At 46.7% G+C, this 16,654-nt stretch overlaps 1 protein-coding gene across 3 annotated transcripts in view; it reads left to right on the forward strand.

The window, feature by feature from the left end:
- The window catches only part of KIAA1614 (KIAA1614 ortholog), a 56,571-nt gene that overhangs the window by 12,180 nt on the left and 27,737 nt on the right, over nucleotides 1-16,654 (forward strand). For all 3 annotated transcript variants that reach the window (XM_077332227.1, XM_077332228.1, XM_077332226.1), the window contains 3 exons: nucleotides 682-1,677; nucleotides 3,472-3,535; nucleotides 11,783-11,926. In XM_077332227.1, the coding sequence (XP_077188342.1) occupies nucleotides 708-1,677; nucleotides 3,472-3,535; nucleotides 11,783-11,926 (1,178 nt within the window). In that variant the 5' untranslated portion in view covers nucleotides 682-707. The remainder of the gene's footprint in view (nucleotides 1-681; nucleotides 1,678-3,471; nucleotides 3,536-11,782; nucleotides 11,927-16,654) is intronic.

The raw sequence follows: 16,654 nt of genomic DNA on the forward strand, positions 1-16,654 counted from the left end.
CACAGAATCATAGAGTTGGAAGGGGCCATACAGGCCATCTAGTCCAACCCCCTGCTCAACGCAGGATCAGTCCAAAGCATCCTAAAGCATCCAAGAAAAGTGTGTATCCAACCTTTGCTTGAAGACTGCCAGTGAGGGGGAGCCCACCACCTCCTTAGGCAGCCTATTCCACTGCTGAACTACTCTGACTGTGAAAAATGTTTTCCTGATATCTAGCCTATATCATTGTAATTGTAGTTTAAACCCATTGCTGCGTGTCCTTTCCTCTGCAGCCAACGGAAACAGCATCCTGCCCTCCTCCAAGTGACAACCTTTCAAATACTTAAAGAGGGCTATCATGTCCCCTCTCAACCTCCTTTTCATACTCTGTATGAATGGCTTAACATCTGGACCCGGAGATTTTTAACAGAGGGAATGTTTTATTAGCTTAATGTTAAGGTTTTAAATGTTTATTGTCTGAGATTATTCTCCTCTGTTTTAAACTGCCCCAAGACCTTTTTGGAGAGGGGCGGCCTAGAAATCTAAATAATCACTTCACCACACTGACTAGCGCAAAGCCTATAGAGCCCTGGATATAGTCCCTCTACAACAATCCTAGTCATCTCTGAAACCTCAGAGAACGTTCTCTTGCTAAGCAAGCAGGGATTTTTCTCACAGTGCTGCTGTTCTTTCTTCCAAAAGGTCCCTTGCTGCCTGGACATTGGAGCATGGAGGGGAATTCCCCTCCTGAGAGAAGAAGGGCCATGAAGAACATAAAACAATGTGTAAGAAATATTCCCAGACTTAAACAGCCCACTGAGACCCCTGAAGATTCCCGTGGTATTTCTGTCAATGGGCCATCCTGGATCCCGGTTCGGGTTTCAGGGGACGCAATCAGGGGCACTTCTGTTCTGGAGTCCAAGGTGAAAGCGTTGAAAGAGAAGAAAGGTGCCTTTAACAAGCAGGGTGAACTGGTGCCCCATGAACAGGCTTCTCCAAAGAAGGCCAAGGCCCGTAAAGGGAAGCCAACGACAGAGCCCACCCCACGGAACATGTTGGTGGAGCCGCAGTCTCAGATCCGCACCTACTTGACAGACGTGCTGCTGGACAGCGCTAACTACCTGCATTGTGGGCAGGAGGAAGTTCAGGAGGAGAGGCTTTCAAGCTTGTCTGTCAATGAAGTTGCATCTCTGAAGGAGCCGAGGGCTGCAGGAGAAGCTACCAGTGTTGGTTGGAGTTCACCCAAGCAGTTCCACAGACCGCCTGGAAAGAACATTCTAGAAAATATGGTCTGTTCTGGAAACATGTCAAGACTATCCCAAAATGGACTGTGCGGAGCCAGTTCCTCAACAGACCATCCCTTGGACCAGGAACCTTTTGAGGAAGCAAATGGTATGGAAGACCACCAATTTCAGCCCACGGATTTTGGAAGCAGCTCTTTCCCTCATGGGAACGGCTCCTGCGGAGCACCAACGACGGGGCGGCTTTGGAGAGCCGAGAGCTGGGACAGTCTCGGCAGTGGAGGGAGTAACGCAAGCAGCTTGTCGCTGGCTGAAAGAGTGGAGAGGAACCGGGCTATTCTGCAAGAGATGCTGAGTGTGTCAGCCCATAATGGCCCTCATCTTTCCCAAGAGGGGCATACCCTGCAGTGGCAGAAGAAGGACACACCAGGCCTTGGGAACACGAGGCCCAGTAATGGTATGTGTGAACAGGAGAAGGTTTTTAGGAACTGGAACTACTTTTGTAACGTGGGGAGGGGGGAGCAATGGCAAGAGAAAACCGTGCCACAGAGTTGCAGCATTGCTATCTCCCCCTCCCCAAATCCTCTTCCCTAGAGTTCTAAGTATCCCACCCTCAAGAGGTGCTAAAAGTTGAGCTGAGGTTCAGGGCGTTCGCTTTGTTCTCAAGGGTGTTTTGCACCCGAGGATGGGCTTGTGTAGTTCCCTTTATTGCTCCTGCAGTGGCTAATGGAGCTCAGTGACAATGGGGCTTCCACACAGCCAGCTTCCTCGGTAGACTCGTCGAAGGCTTTCGTGGCCAGAGTAAACCAATCGTAGTGGGTTTACTAGGCTGTGTTGCCGTGGCCTGGTCATTTGAGTCCCTGAGGCTTTGCCAGTAACTGTGGTTGGCATTTTCAGAGGTAGGACATGGCAAGGTGGGAATTGGTAGGACACGGCAAGATGGGATCTCTTAATGTCAAAGCACAGAGAGTCCGAAGCCTTGGCACTGATTCCATATCTCTGTGTCCTATCTCTGAAGTTGCCAGCCACAGTTAATGACAAAATGTCAGGGACTAAAACCCAGGGGTAGTCAAACTGCGGCCCTCCAGATGTCCATGAACTACAATTCCCATGAGCCCCCTGCCAGCATTCGCTGGCAGGGGGCTCATGGGAATTGTAGTCCATGGACATCTGGAGGGCCGCAGTTTGACTACCCCTGCACCAGACGGTCAGAATGCTGGGCTTCTGCCATTTGTTTTGATCCTGTTTGATGTATTGATCTAGTTTGATGTGTAGATCCAGAAGAAGAGTTGGTTTTTATATGCTGGTTAGAAGGAAAGTCCGGAGACTCTGGGAGGGATGTGAGCGGAATGAGACACCCTTCGACAGGGCCTGCTGGGAGCACTTCATGGGAAAAGCCTGTCTGTGCCTGATGCTCAAATAGGAAGGGCTGTCATGCCAGGCAGAAAATATCTTGTCCCCTTGATTCCTGGCCTGTCTTCCTGAGATTGTATTCCTCCTTCCTTGGTTGTTTCCATATGGATTACCTGCCCTGAGATCAACCCAGTTGATCATATTGTTATAGTTATTACTATGTTATTATATACTGAGCTATCTGTACAGTTATCTCTGTTTGATGTAAACTGCCCTGAGCCTTTGGGGAGGGCGGTATATAAATAAACAAACAAACAAACAAACAAATAAATAAAATTGGCTTTCCCTCCTGCTTCCTCACAGCATCCCGGTATGATTGCTCCAAAGCTTTGCTCCAAAGTTTTGGGTAAGAATGCAATATGGTTTTCCCGATCCCACTCACGGGGCAACCGCATCACAGCCATGTCCTTTCCGTCACCTGATTTTTTCCTAATTTTTCTTCACTGGTGACTGAATCAAAATACAACTATGCTAATGTGTGTGTCAGGTTCCCTAAACTCACTGCTGTCATTTTATTTAAAAGTGAGTTTCTATTCCTGTTTGATGCTTAAATATGAGGGGGGAAAGCTGTATCTCCACAAGGAAAGAAACTAGAATGGGGTGGCCAAATCTCTAGATCTCCATGCACTACAATTGCCACTCACATCCCTCCCAGAGTCTCCGGACTTTCCTTCTAACCACATCTTGGAACCTGATTGGGAGGTGGGGCTGTTCCAGCCACCTCCCCTACTGCGGCTGATTCCCCCTTCCTTCTCAGAGCTGTGTCTTTTCCACACCCTGCTCCCTTTAACGGGATACAAAATTAATCTGCGCCTTTTTTGTTGTTGTACGTCTGCAGAGATCCTGTCAAATTACGTAGACTGGGACTCTGGTGTGTCCTTGCAGGACTCGGAAGCCTTCCGGTAAGATTTTGGAGTTGGGGGTGTTCGAGGGTGTGTTTGAAGTCTTTGTTGCCCTATGAAGTAAAGTAAGCTGAATACTGAAATACCAATAGGCACATAAAAAAGATGGAAATAGACAGACACACATACACACCCAACAAGCTAGACAGGGGTGGGGGGAGAAGATGGGGGGTTAACTCCAACCAATAGCCATCTGTAATGTGTTTTAATGTGCGGGGGAATTTAAGGGTTCTGTGTTTTTACCATTTTATTGTAAACCATTGCAAGTCTTTGAGAGTGGCGGTATATAAATCAAAGGATGGATGGATGGATGGATGGATGGATGGATAGGTAGATACGTAGATAGGTAGATAGGTAGACAGGTAGATGGATGGATGGGTGGATGGATGGATGGATGGATGGATGGGTAGATAGGTAGATAGGTAGACAGGTAGATGGATGGATGGGTGGGTGGATGGATGGATGGATGGGTAGATAGGTAGATAGGTAGACAGGTAGATGGATGGATGGATGGGTGGATGCATGGATGGATAGGGATGGATGGATGGATAGGGATGGATGGATGGTTAGGCTAGAGAGATTTGTATCAGATCTGTGTGCAAAACAGTTTTGTCCAGCCAGCTTCCATGACAGTAGTGTAGCCAGGAGATCCTACAGTTGTCTGGCAGCCAAGAGTTCCATGAGAAGGCAAGCTAGAACTGCACCACCCATAATCTGCTAAACACCAACGAGAAGACTGCGGGATTTGGATTGTTACATAAAGTATGGAAGATCGCTAAAATAATACAAACAGACTTTGGCAGTGTTGTTTAAAAGGGGCAAAATACCAGGTCCTGAATGCGATTGTGGTGCAGCCGGCCAAACCTTTCCCCCCCCATCACAGGAATGTGAGCATCGTGCTTTCCAGGCAGATGTGATGGAGCTCTTTGCACTCTCCCCAGCTGTGATTGAGTGGATGGAAAACTTAGATGTTAGTCTTTAGGGAGATTGCCCAATCTGCCTGCATAACCATCATACCTACTTGGCTATGTATTTTGTATTATAATATGCTTTCTGTGTGCAACTCTGCCATTCAGTAAATAATGAAATGAATAAATGTCCAGCCGGCTTCAGCCCACACCGAGGCAGCTCTCTGAACAGATGGAGAGCTCCAGATTGTTGGGCTAGGTAGCTGCTGGCAGTACTATCTTGCTTGCTACCCGGCATTATGGTCACATAGTTTGCTCTCTCCATCGAGATGGCCTTAGAGCTAGGAACAGTTGTTTCAGAACTCATGGTGAAAGCAAGCCAAGAAAAAGAAAGATGCAGGGAAGAGGAGGAGGAGGAGGCAGCAGCATCGGTTCAGGAGGTGGGGCTTGTCCCTCTTATCCAGAAAAGGCTGACCCTTTCCATGGCTGGCTTCCATCCCTGCTTTGTGACGGTGATAAAAAGTTTAGTTGGAGGGGCTACCTTGGATAATTAGAACCATAGAAATATTTATTTTCCCCTGGACTGCGGAGACAGCCTAACAGATGCATATAAGTTCCTTTCTGGTCACGTAATCAGCTTGTACACTATGATTCACAAATTCCACGTTTCATTTGGTGGACTTTAAAGGCTCTTAAGAGGTTTTGTGCATATTTCTTTAAAAAGGTAAGAACAAGATCCCACTTTTCTTCCAATAGATTGGAATGTTTGTTTGTTTGTTTGTCTTTTCAAAATCTAATTCTTAGGATACTAAGTTGATCTGACCAACATGCATGGAGTAGAGAAAGTAGATAGAGCTTTTTCTCTCTCTCCCATAATTTAACGTCTTGGGGGGTACGCATGGAAATGGTGGGGAATAGGCTCAGGAGAGTCTAAAGGAACATGTTTCTGTACTCAATGAACTCACTGCCAATGGAAGAACTGGACTTCAGTACCCCCTTAGAGACCAACAACATTTTCGTGGTATGAGATTTTGACGCTCGAAAGCTTATACTCCAAAAATATTGTTCTAGGTAGTATTAGTTGAATTTATTGTGTATGGCCATAGGCCATACCAATATAAAACATTAGCCATGTAAAATAAGTAGAAAATGGACACTATAAAATACAAAATTCAGACTTAACCAAAGATACCAAAGAAAGGCTTGTAAAACTCTTGTAATAAAACTCTGTGAGTGAAACAAGAATCACTACGGTTTAATGAGGCCAATTAACCTGCTGTGTATTTGTTCCCACAATGAAAAGTCATTGTTGGTGAACAAGAAATAAACTTAAAAATTTGTCTTACTAAAGAACTACGTATTTTAATGGCAGTGGCACACAGCTTGGCAACGTGTAATATTACCTGAGTTCTCTCATAACACCTTCATTGCCCGATCCATAGCAGAGCATCCTGGGAATCTTTTAACTAGTGCAGTGGTTCTCAACCTTGGGATCAGGACCCCTTTTGGGGTCAAACGACCCTTTCAGGGGGTCACGGCAGGGCAAGCAGCTTAGCTGGGGGTGGGGCACCATCCACACAACAGCCTTGCTGGGTAGATCGAGATAGAGCGTTCATCTGTCTGGAGCAGCAGAAAAGAGCGAGATCGGCATGGTGGGACAAGAGGCAGAACTGGACTGAGAATCCCCAGGAAAAAATATTATATAAACTCATGAACAATGAATCTTCACGCCATTGATCAATTGTGGTTTAATTTCTGTGAAAGAAGATTTGCATAATTTTATGGTTGGGGGGTCACCATAACATGAGGAACTGTATTAAAGGGTCATGGCATTAGGAAGGCTGAGAACCACTGAACTAGTGGGTCAAACAGTTCTCCTCAGATAGGATCACAAGCTGAGCCATATGTTCTCTAGTTTCAATCTGGCCACTACCATAAAAACAAGATCTCTGGAGGAAGGGAATGTCTTATAATGACCCTCTAATAGAGCTGAAGGGAAAATGAGAAGAATTGGCTTTTATACTCTGCTTTTCACTACCTGAAGGAGCCTCAAAGTGGCTTACAATCACCTTCCCTTCCTCTCCCCACAACAGACGCCCTGTGAGAACTCTGAAAGGGCTGCTGTGTGAGAACAGCACTATCAGGGCTGTGACTAGCCCAAGGTCACCCAGCTGGTTGCATGTGGAGGAGGGGGGAATCAAACCTGACTCGCCAAATTAGAAGCCGCTGCTCTTAACCGCCACACCAAGCTGGCTCCTTCTTTGTTTATTAAGCCAGTATTCCATAGAAATTTCCATTGGTTGCCCTTTAATTATTCGGCTAAGGGCATGGGTATGCATGTATCTTCATACAGCCCATCTTGTGCCAGATAGAACACAATTCATATTCCTCAATTCATATTCAGGATCAGGAACCATGCTGCATGTGGAGAAGTGGTTCCAGCCTTCCCTGGGGTTGCCAGGTCCAGATCGGGAAATTGAGAAAACTGTTCTGACCGAGCAGTGATATCAGGGCTCTTTCAGCCTCACCCACCTCACAGTGTGTCTGTTGTGGGGAGAGGAATGGGAAGGCAAATGTAAGCCCCTTTGAGACTCCTTTGGGTAGGGAAAAGCAGCATATAAGAACCAACTCTTCTTCTTCTTTCGTAATATCAGGGCTCTCTCAGCCCCACCTACTTCACAGGGTGTCTTTTGTGAGGAGAGGAAAGGGAAGGTGACTGTAGGCTGCTTTGAGATTCCTTCAGGTAGAGAAAATCGGCATATAAGAACCAACTCTTCTTCTGTAATATCAGGGCTCTCTCAGCCTCACCTCCCTCACAGGGTGTTTGTTGTGCGGAGAGGAAAGGAAAGGTGACTGTAAGCCGCTTTGAGACACTTTTGGGTAGAGAAAAGCGGCATATAAGAACCAACTCTTCTTCTTCCCCAGAGCACCATTCCCCCCTCCTCAAACAGTCCAGGAGGGTGATGGGTCTGCTAGGCAAACCTACGTGTATTCCAGGGGTCATGCAAGTCCCCCAAAATACTGTCCCTCAATACTGTTTCAGGTTGAGGAAATGACACATTTGTGAAAAGGCTCAGTTAGCAATGCGTGTAACAGCAATCTAGGGAAGGTTCATGCCCTGCTCTGCCGTGGCTAGGAGAGGAAAGAGTGGCTCATCAAAGGCCTGTCTCTCTATTATGCGCTTATGTCTGACGGGAGCCAAGCCAGGGACTTTCTGGCTCTCTCGCTTAGTCACTGCGCTATGCCAACTCACAAGAGGATGAGCGGTTTTGCAGATAAGCCTTGTGTTTAAGCATCATCCGGTAGCCAAATTGTCTGGGCTTCGGAAACTGATTGCAAATATTGCGTGGCTAGGCGTTTCGGCCCTCCTTGTGCCTAGGAGGCATTTGTCACTTTGGGCAGAATCACAGAATCACAGAATCATAGAGTTGGAAGGGGCCATACAGGCCATCTAGTCCAACCCCCTGCTCAACGCAGGATCAGCCCAAAGTATCCTAAACTACAAACGAACCGTCTATTCCTTTTGGTAACTCCAGTCCAAACAAAACGTATAGGAATTGTCCAGGCTATTTCAAATCATTAATGGATCTTTTTATTTCTTCATTTTATAATAATTCAAAACTTTGTAAATCATCCAAAATCGTAAATCACAACCAAAACGGGCTCCTAGGTAAATAATATCCCGTTTTCCCAAACATCCTCAGTGATTGTGATCCTACGTATTTTCTTAATGTTTTCACTGCTCCATATTAATTATCCCATGGGCTCTCCGCTCATCATGCTTTTAAGTCTTAATTAGCTAGCAGTAATGCCTCCAGAATGCGGTTTTCCCATTTCCTCCATCCCACAGCAGCCCCAAATCTTGTCCTTGTGTGTCCCCTCTTCCCCAGAAACAGAATTGGGGGAGAGGGGTTCAGGCTGCCACAGGAGAAGAGAAGTAGAAAAATTCACTCTATACCAGCCTTTTCAACCCTTTGACCATGAAGGAGCCCCTGAAATAAATTTTCAGGCTTCAAGGAGGCCTGGAAGTGATGTCAACTGGCCACGCCTCCCAGCCACGCCCCCCAGAAGTGGCATGTCACCGGAACTGACGTCACCACCTATGTTAATGGCAGGCTGAAGTAGGGCGGGGGGGGGAGGGGAGATGGTAGGCCGTTTAAGGCAGGAATAGACATGCAGGCTCCGCCCCCTCCCAGGCACAGAAATCACAAGAAAATTCACTCATGCTCGGAGTGGGGGGTGGGGGGAAGCAGTGGAAGTGGCCAGTTCCCTAGCTTGTGGATATTAAGGCAAAAGGAGAAAGGCCACGGACTCCCTCCGGAGCTCCCAGGGACCTGGGAGTTCTGTGGGCCCCCTGCTCGATACTAATCTGGACTGAAGCCATTGATAAGATGTGGGACTCATCCCCCCCAAGCAAATTAGATGGAGTTTTCTGCACATCTTTGGGAATTACTCGTTGAAAGAGAGGTCAGATTGCTTGGTCCTCCTTTCTGGGAATCAACTTAGAAGTGCAAAGATGAGCCTGTCCCCCCAGCTGAATTAAGTACAATGGAAAGCATGCAGGCTGCCCTGAAAGAGTTAAGGTTAGGCCTACTGAAGTGACTGAGCTGATTTATTTTAATCGGTGGAGATTACAGCGAGAGCCAATCGGGAACGATGGAGTGAACATGTGAGTGTTCTTGGGGAGGGGGGTGGAGAAGAAATGGGTCATCTGTGGTGAGAGTGAAATCTGGTGTAGCATTACTCTGGAATCCCAAGTGGGAGATGATCGAAATGGCTTGGATCCTGACCTCCCTTTCCTCTTGCAAAAAGAACAGAAGAGTAGCCCTGCTTGATCAGACCAGTGGTCCATCTAGTCCAGCACCCTGTGTCTCACGCAGTGGCCAGTCAGTTCCTTGGATGACTAACAACAGGTCAGAGGGGCCAAGGCCTTCATTAAAACATGAGAAGAGCCCTGTTGGATCAGATCAATAGTCCAGCATCCTGTCTCACGCAGTGCCCAACCAGTTCCTCCAGAGGGACAACAACAGGGCACAGAAGCTGAGACTTTCCCTGGATATTGCTTTCTGGTTCTGAGATTCAGAGGTTTGATTTCTTTGAATGTGGAGGTTCCCCTCAATCACCATGGCTAGTAGCCATTGGTGGACTATCTACATCCCGCGACAGCAAAATCTACATTTTATTAACTCTCTATGTAAATATGTATGTCATTTACATATGCACATGGGATAGGTTTTTTGGTGTGCAGAGACAGTGTTACAGAGCTCTTGGTATGTACAGGCATTTGTTTGTTTTGTCACTTATGTCTCTGGCCAAAGCAGGTTTGTTTGATGGGTCAAGCAGACCTGAAAAGCCAGAACTAGCACTTATCAGCTGCGGTGAGTTCCTACTGAACAGAGTCTGTGATGTAATTTACAAAAAATACCACACCCCCATCCCATCATAAGCCTGTCATACCTCGTAATGTTAATCATATTCATTTTTAGAGCATTAAAAGAAATACAGAAAGCTTCAAAGTGGCCATTTATGAGGGAAAGAGAAATTTCAAGAACACTGATTTGAAAATTATTTCCTTTGAATAATGTGTCCTCTCCCATTCCAGTACAAAAATATAACATTCCATTTTGAAAAATAAATAATCAATGGACGCTTGGAATTACTTGGGGCTGTTCTGAGTTCCCACTTCCAGTGGTATCAGGTGTTTCTCTTTATTTACTCTCATGAATGAATGAATGGCTGCAACTAAAATCACAGCATTCCAGTACCTTCTAAAATATTTGTGAAAAGAACATTGAAATAATTATGTACCAACTGTTTGTCTTGGGCATCTGTCACAGAGGCAGGGAGAAGGGACCCCCACCCCCATATAGTTTCCTGGAGCTAGGTCTCCCCCTCCCCTACTCAGAGATGTTGCTAGCCCCATATGGGGGAAATGGAAATTAACCAGTATTTTTTCCCTCTATGGGGCTAATACCTGCATAGGGAATGGGGGATTTCTCTTGAAGAAACATCAAGACCATCAAGAGATTTGAGAGACAAAGGTCCCGAAACCCTTGTTCTCTACTGAACCCAAATTTAATGATTCTACTGCAAACTAGTGCAACTATCCCTTGAAACTACCTTAATTTGGCCTTGTATAATTTGGCCTTAAATCTGGGCTCCCTGGGTTCATCTGTATGATCTGATTGCCTCACTCCCATATTAACAACTTGATGTCCCTCGGCTAACGTGAGGTGGTTGGGGGAGGGGGTTTAGTGGGGTTAGTTAGTGCTTGCCTGTTGCCTAACGTTGATAGTGTGGGTTGGTTTTAATGGTTTTAACTATAAGTTTTATTGCAATTTTTATCTTGTAAACCGCCGTGAGCCTAAGGGAACGGCGGTATAAAAGTTTAATAAATAAACAAACAAACAAATAATATATGTGCAATCATAATTTTTATTCTAATGCAGTTCTCTAGATTGTTTCTAGGCTTTCTTACTGTTCATGTTCTAACCTTGCCTTTTTGAGGGCCAGCATGTGTAGTGGTTAAAGAGCGGTAGCCTCTATTCTGGGTTTGATTCCCTGCTCCTCCACAGGTAGCCAGCTGGGTGACCTTGGACTTGTCATCGTTCTCTTAGGACTGTTCTTGAAAGAGCAGTTCTCTTAGAGCTCTCAGCCCCATCCACCTCACAGGGTGTCTATTATGGAGAGAGCCAGTTTGGTGTCGTGGTTAGGAGTGTGGACTTCTAATATGACAAGCAGGGTTCAATTCTGCACTCCCCCACATGCAGCCAGTTGGGTGACCTTGGACTCACCACAACACTGATAAAGCTGTTCTGACCGAGCAGTAATATCAGAGCTCTCACAGCCTCACCTCCCTCACAGGGTGTCTGTTGTGGGGAGAGGAAAGGGAAGGCAAATGTAAGCTGCTTTGAGATTCCTTTGGGTAGAGGAAAGCAGCATATAAGAACCACTTCTTCTTCTTCTTCTTCTTCTTCTTCTTCTTCTTCTTCTTCTTCTTCTTCTTCTTCACAAAGCTGAGCCAGGAGGTAGAGACAGACGGCAGAGAAAATAACCATACGAAAAAAAAAATGTTCCAGGCCAGCATGATGTCTGAATTATCTCTGAGCCCAGTTTGGGTATCTGCCTTACGGAAGGCCTGTCTGTTCAGCGGTGCCCTGGCAAGATGCCACCTAGTGTCACTTCAGTCAGCTGCAAGGGCCTTCCTGGCCTCTGTGAACATTGTCTCCCCTGCCAGGCAGCCGCCGTCACTGCTAAACCACTCTTAATCCTTGTTATTTTTTTTCCTAATCTCCCCCCCCCCCCTTCCCCATGCTCCATGTTGTTGCCTTGTTTGCAGGGCCTTTGTTCCCAACCAGGAGCTGGAGCTGAGCCCCCGACATGAGCAGGCCAAGCAACTACTGCAGAGAGCTCGCATGAAGGCCCGGACAAACCCGCTCCGGGCCAGCCACAGCATCTTGCCTACCGCCCCCCAGGAAAGGAGGTAAGGCTTTCCCTGTGCTGGATCCTGGGTTAGCAACAAGGCATGTGGGAAAGTGGGATAAGGAAGGATTTGTTGTGTTTTTGCGACACGGTGCCTAGCAGGAGCTCTCCCTGCCGCCTTGGCCGTTCCTCCATCATGCGGTAAATCCGGCGTACCTGCCTCTTGCGCATTCATACTTGCGTGATTTTAGTCCCCCAGCTGAACTGTAGGCCGAGCCTCTCTGGACACGTCTGTCGGGTTTGTCGCTTTGCTATGCCAGCCGTCCCCCTTCCCCCCAGCGGTAAACGTCACCTTTTCCGCCTGCCATCATCACAACAAGTTATTGGCGTGGTCAAAAGCTGCTGACGTTGTGCACCAGGGTTCGGTGTGAGAATAAAGATGCGTGATACGCCAAGAGTATGGTGCGTGTGACTGACAGCTAGAAAAGTGAGATTTGTGTGTGAAGCGCTAACCAAGTTGACTTAAGGCGACCCCAGCGGGGGGCTTTCGAGGCCAGTGAGAAGCAGAGGTTGTTTGCCACAGAAGAAGAAGAAGAGCTGTTTTTATATACCCTGCTTTTTACTCCCCAAAGGAATCTCAAAGCAGCTCACAACCGCTTCCCTCCCTCTCTGGGAGAACTGGGGCTGGCCCAAGGTCACCCAGCTGGCTACATGCAGGGGGGGGGGGGTGGAATCAAACCCGATTCTTCAGATCAGAGGCCACCGCTCTTAGCTGATCTTAACCATTTCACCAAGCTGACTTTCTTGCCTTTAGGATTGTCAACTCTGGCAAGGGACCAAGCCCTATGAAGATAGGTTGAGGGACTTAGGAATGTTCAGCCTGGAGAAAAGGAGGTTGAGAGGGGACATGATAGCCTTCCTTTAAGTATTTGAAAGGTTGTCACTTGGAGGAGGGCAGGATGCTGTTTCTGTTGGCTGCAGAGAGGACACGCAGTAATGGGTTTAAACTTCAAGTACAACGATATAGGCTAGATATCAGGAAAAAAAATTCACAGTCAGAGTAGTTCAGCAGTGGAATAGGCTGCCTAAGGAGGTGGTGAGCTCCCCCTCACTGGCAGTCTTCAAGCAAAGGTTGGATACACACTTTTCTTGGATGCTTTAGGATGCTTAGGGCTGATCCTGCGTTGAGCAGGGGGTTGGACTACATGGCCTGTATGGCCCCTTCCAACTCTATGATTCTATGAAATACCTGGAGGTTTTTGGGGTGGAGCCTGGGGGAAGGGCAGGGACTTCAGTCCAGTATGATGCTGCAGAACTAGGGTCAGGATCTAGGATTTCATGACACCCACCCTCCAAAGCAGCTATTTTCTCCATGGGAGCTGATCTCCATGTCCTTAAGATCAGCTATAATACGGGGAGATCTCTAGGCCCAACACAGACTGTTCCTTCGAGGTCTCCCTTCCATGTGCCAGCCCTGCTTAGCTTCCGGGATCTGACAAAACCGGCCTGAGCCATGTTGCCCCCCCCCCCCTAGAAAAGTGAACCAGAGCACTGTTGTGGAATGCAACATCCGTGTTTTGAGCCCACCGGCGTGAGTTCAATTGAGCCAGAAGCGCCGTAGCGGTTTAAGAGACGAACAACACCTATTCCAGCATAAGGTCTTGTGAGTCGGAGCTCATCTCATCAGGCTGGGACAGAGTGTGCACAGACTCATGAAAATGGATTTGAGTTAAACTTTGGTGAGTCCTGAAAGGTGCTACTGCAGGGTGCCCCTTAATTTGACTCCAACAGGCTCAAGTAGTTGACCCTCTGGAATTAAAAGGGAATTGAATATTCGATTAGGGTGAACTGAAGTCCCCTATTTAGCTCCCTTTTCTTTCCAGAGGGTCAACTGTGTTTCCTGGACTGCAATCACATCGTCCGCCTCGGCCCACACTAGAATTGCCAATGCTCTCCCTAAACCTAGCCTACTGGCTTCATTGAGAAGTAGCTGTCATGGATTTAAAATTGTAAAGCCTAATCTTCCAGCCACATGTGAATGAATGAACTCTTGTTGTTAGTTGTAAAACTTGTTAATTATTTATTATGGTGCACAATTAAAAACAGAATAAAAACTTCTTAAAAACTATACCGAACTAACAGCACATAGAACCAAGGACCAAACGTGTTTTGACCCTTCCGGGTCTTCCTCAGTGGTCAAGATTATAATAATACACTCTCTATATAAATATACCTATATTTGTTGTTGTTATGTGCGAAGTCGTGTCCGACCCATCGCGACCCCATGGACAATGATCCTCCAGGCCTTCCTGTCCTCTACCATTCCCCGGAGTCCATTTAAGTTTGCACCTACTGCTTCAGTGACTCCATCCAGCCACCTCGTTCTCTGTCGTCCCCTTCTTCTTTTGCCCTCAATCGCTCCCAGCATTAGGCTCTTCTCCAGGGAGTCCTTCCTTCTCATGAGGTGGCCAAAGTATTTGAGTTTCATCTTCAGGATCTGGCCTTCTAAGGAGCAGTCAGGGCTGATCTCCTCTAGGACTGACCGGTTTGTTCGCCTTGCAGTCCAAGGGACTCGGAAGAGTCTTCTCCAGCACCAGAGTTCAAAAGCCTCAATTCTTTGACGCTCGGCCTTCCTTATGGTCCAACTTTCGCAGCCATACATTGCAACTGGAAAATGAACTCTTAAAATGGTTAAATGTGTAACTATGTCTTTTGGCAGAATGTGGAGATTTCGTTTGCTGAAGGTATTTAAACAGTTCTCTCAGTATGTGTCTAGTCCTCGTGAGACCTCGCTTAGTATTATAATGTGATTTTTCCGTTTGATTAACGTTAGAACAGATGCAACTGCTTTCTTGTAAATTAGAGGAAAGATCAGACTGTCATAGAGATGCCAAACACATCAAAGCTTAGCATGCGCAAGAACTCCGTATACACTGATGGTTGACACAGAATTGTTGAAACAGGGGGATTATATTGATTGCTTTCCTTTTCATGGAAACTAGAGAGGCGCCAGCCATAAGATCTTGGCACCTCAGCACATGGGTGATTTTTGCAAAGCGATGTGAACTGCTGTCCTCTGACCAAATAGCCTCCATCAACAAGAAATTTCCCCCATCCCAAGAACTTCTCCTCTCAAAATCTCATGTTCATTCTCCTCCGCATGGTTAGATCGAGCTTGGTATAGCGGTTAAGAGTGGCGGCCTCTAATCTGGAGAGCCGAGTTAGATTCCCCACTCCGCTGCATGCAGCCAGCTGAGCTAGTCACAGTCCTGTTAGAGCTGTTCTCACAGAGCAGTGCTGTCAAAGCTCTCTCAGCTCCACCTACCTCATCCTCATCTACCTCACAGGGTGTCTGTTGGGGGAAGAGGAAGGAGGAGGAGGAAGTGGTGGTGGTGGTTCTTATATGTTGCTTTTCTCTACCCAAAGGAGTCTCAAAGCGGCTTATGGTCGCCTTCCCTTTCCTCTTCCCACAACAGACACCCTGTGAGGGAGGTGAGGCTGAGAGAGCCCTGATATTGCTGAAGAAGAAGAAGAAGAAGAAGAAGAAGAGTTGGTTCTTATATGCCACTTTTCTCTACCCAAAGGAGTCTCAAAGTGGCTTACAATGGTTTTCCCTTTCCTCTGCCCACAACAGACACCCTGTGAGGTGGGTGAGGCTGAGAGAGCTCTGATATTACAGCTCAGTCAGAACAACTTTATTAGCCCTGTGGCAAGCCCAAGGTCACCCAGCTGGTTGCATGTGGGGGAGCACAGAATCAAACCTGGAAAGGTGTTTGTAAGCCACTTTGAGACTCCTTCAGGTCATGAAAAGTGAGGTATAAAAATCATGTCTTATTATTATTCATTTTTTGACCAGATCCCAACAGGAAATTGTGTAAAGACACCCAGGCCCATCCTGCCTCCAAAGGAAGCTACATCTGCCTGTGAACTTCACCTGGGTTGGAGAGTTACCACAGTTCAGCCTTTTATTGCTAGACCATCCTCATCTCCATTGAGGACTGCTTAACATTACCACTCACACATGTTAAATAGTGAACTTTCAATGCACTTTAGAAGAGCCAGTTTGGTGTAGTGGTTAGGAGTGTGGACTTCTAATCTGGCATGTCGGGTTCGATTCTGCGCTCCCCCACATGCAGCCAGCTGGGTGACCTTGGGCTCGCCACGGCACTGATAAAACTGTTCTGACCGGGCAGTGATATCAGGACTCTCTCAGCCTCACCCACCTCACAGGGTGTCTGTTGTGGGGAGAGGAAAGGGAAGGTGAATGCAAGCCGTTTTGAGCCTTCTTCAGATAGAGAAAAGCGGCATATAAGAACCAGTTCTTCTTCTTCTTCTTCTTCTTCTTCTTCTTCTTCTTCTTCTTCTTCTTCTTCTTCTTCTTCTTCTTCTTCTTCTTCTTCTTCTTCTTCTTCTTCTTCTTCTTCTTCTTCTATGCTTCCCAAACATATTCTTTGTGATCACACCATTTCTGGGGGTTCTTGAAGCCTGAAGAATATTTCAGGGGTTTCTCGATGATAAAACTATTGAAAAAGTTTGCATTAAACCTTCAGCCATGAAACTTGCATGACTTTGGGCCAGTTACACAGCCTAACCCTACTTCATAGTATTGTGGCGTGGATTTGTAAGAAAAGAGTAAGATAACAACATGCGCTACACTGACTTCTTTGAAAAACAAAGATTACAAATATGACTCTGTTTTTTTATTTTATCTCACCAGTTGACTGATGAGATGGTCCATCTTGATACATGAAATGTATTGGCCATGCACAGTCAGCCTAAGCCCCATGCA

The sequence above is a fragment of the Paroedura picta genome, chromosome 4 (assembly GCF_049243985.1).
Source record: "Paroedura picta isolate Pp20150507F chromosome 4, Ppicta_v3.0, whole genome shotgun sequence".
Taxonomy (NCBI): Eukaryota; Metazoa; Chordata; class Lepidosauria; order Squamata; family Gekkonidae; genus Paroedura; species Paroedura picta.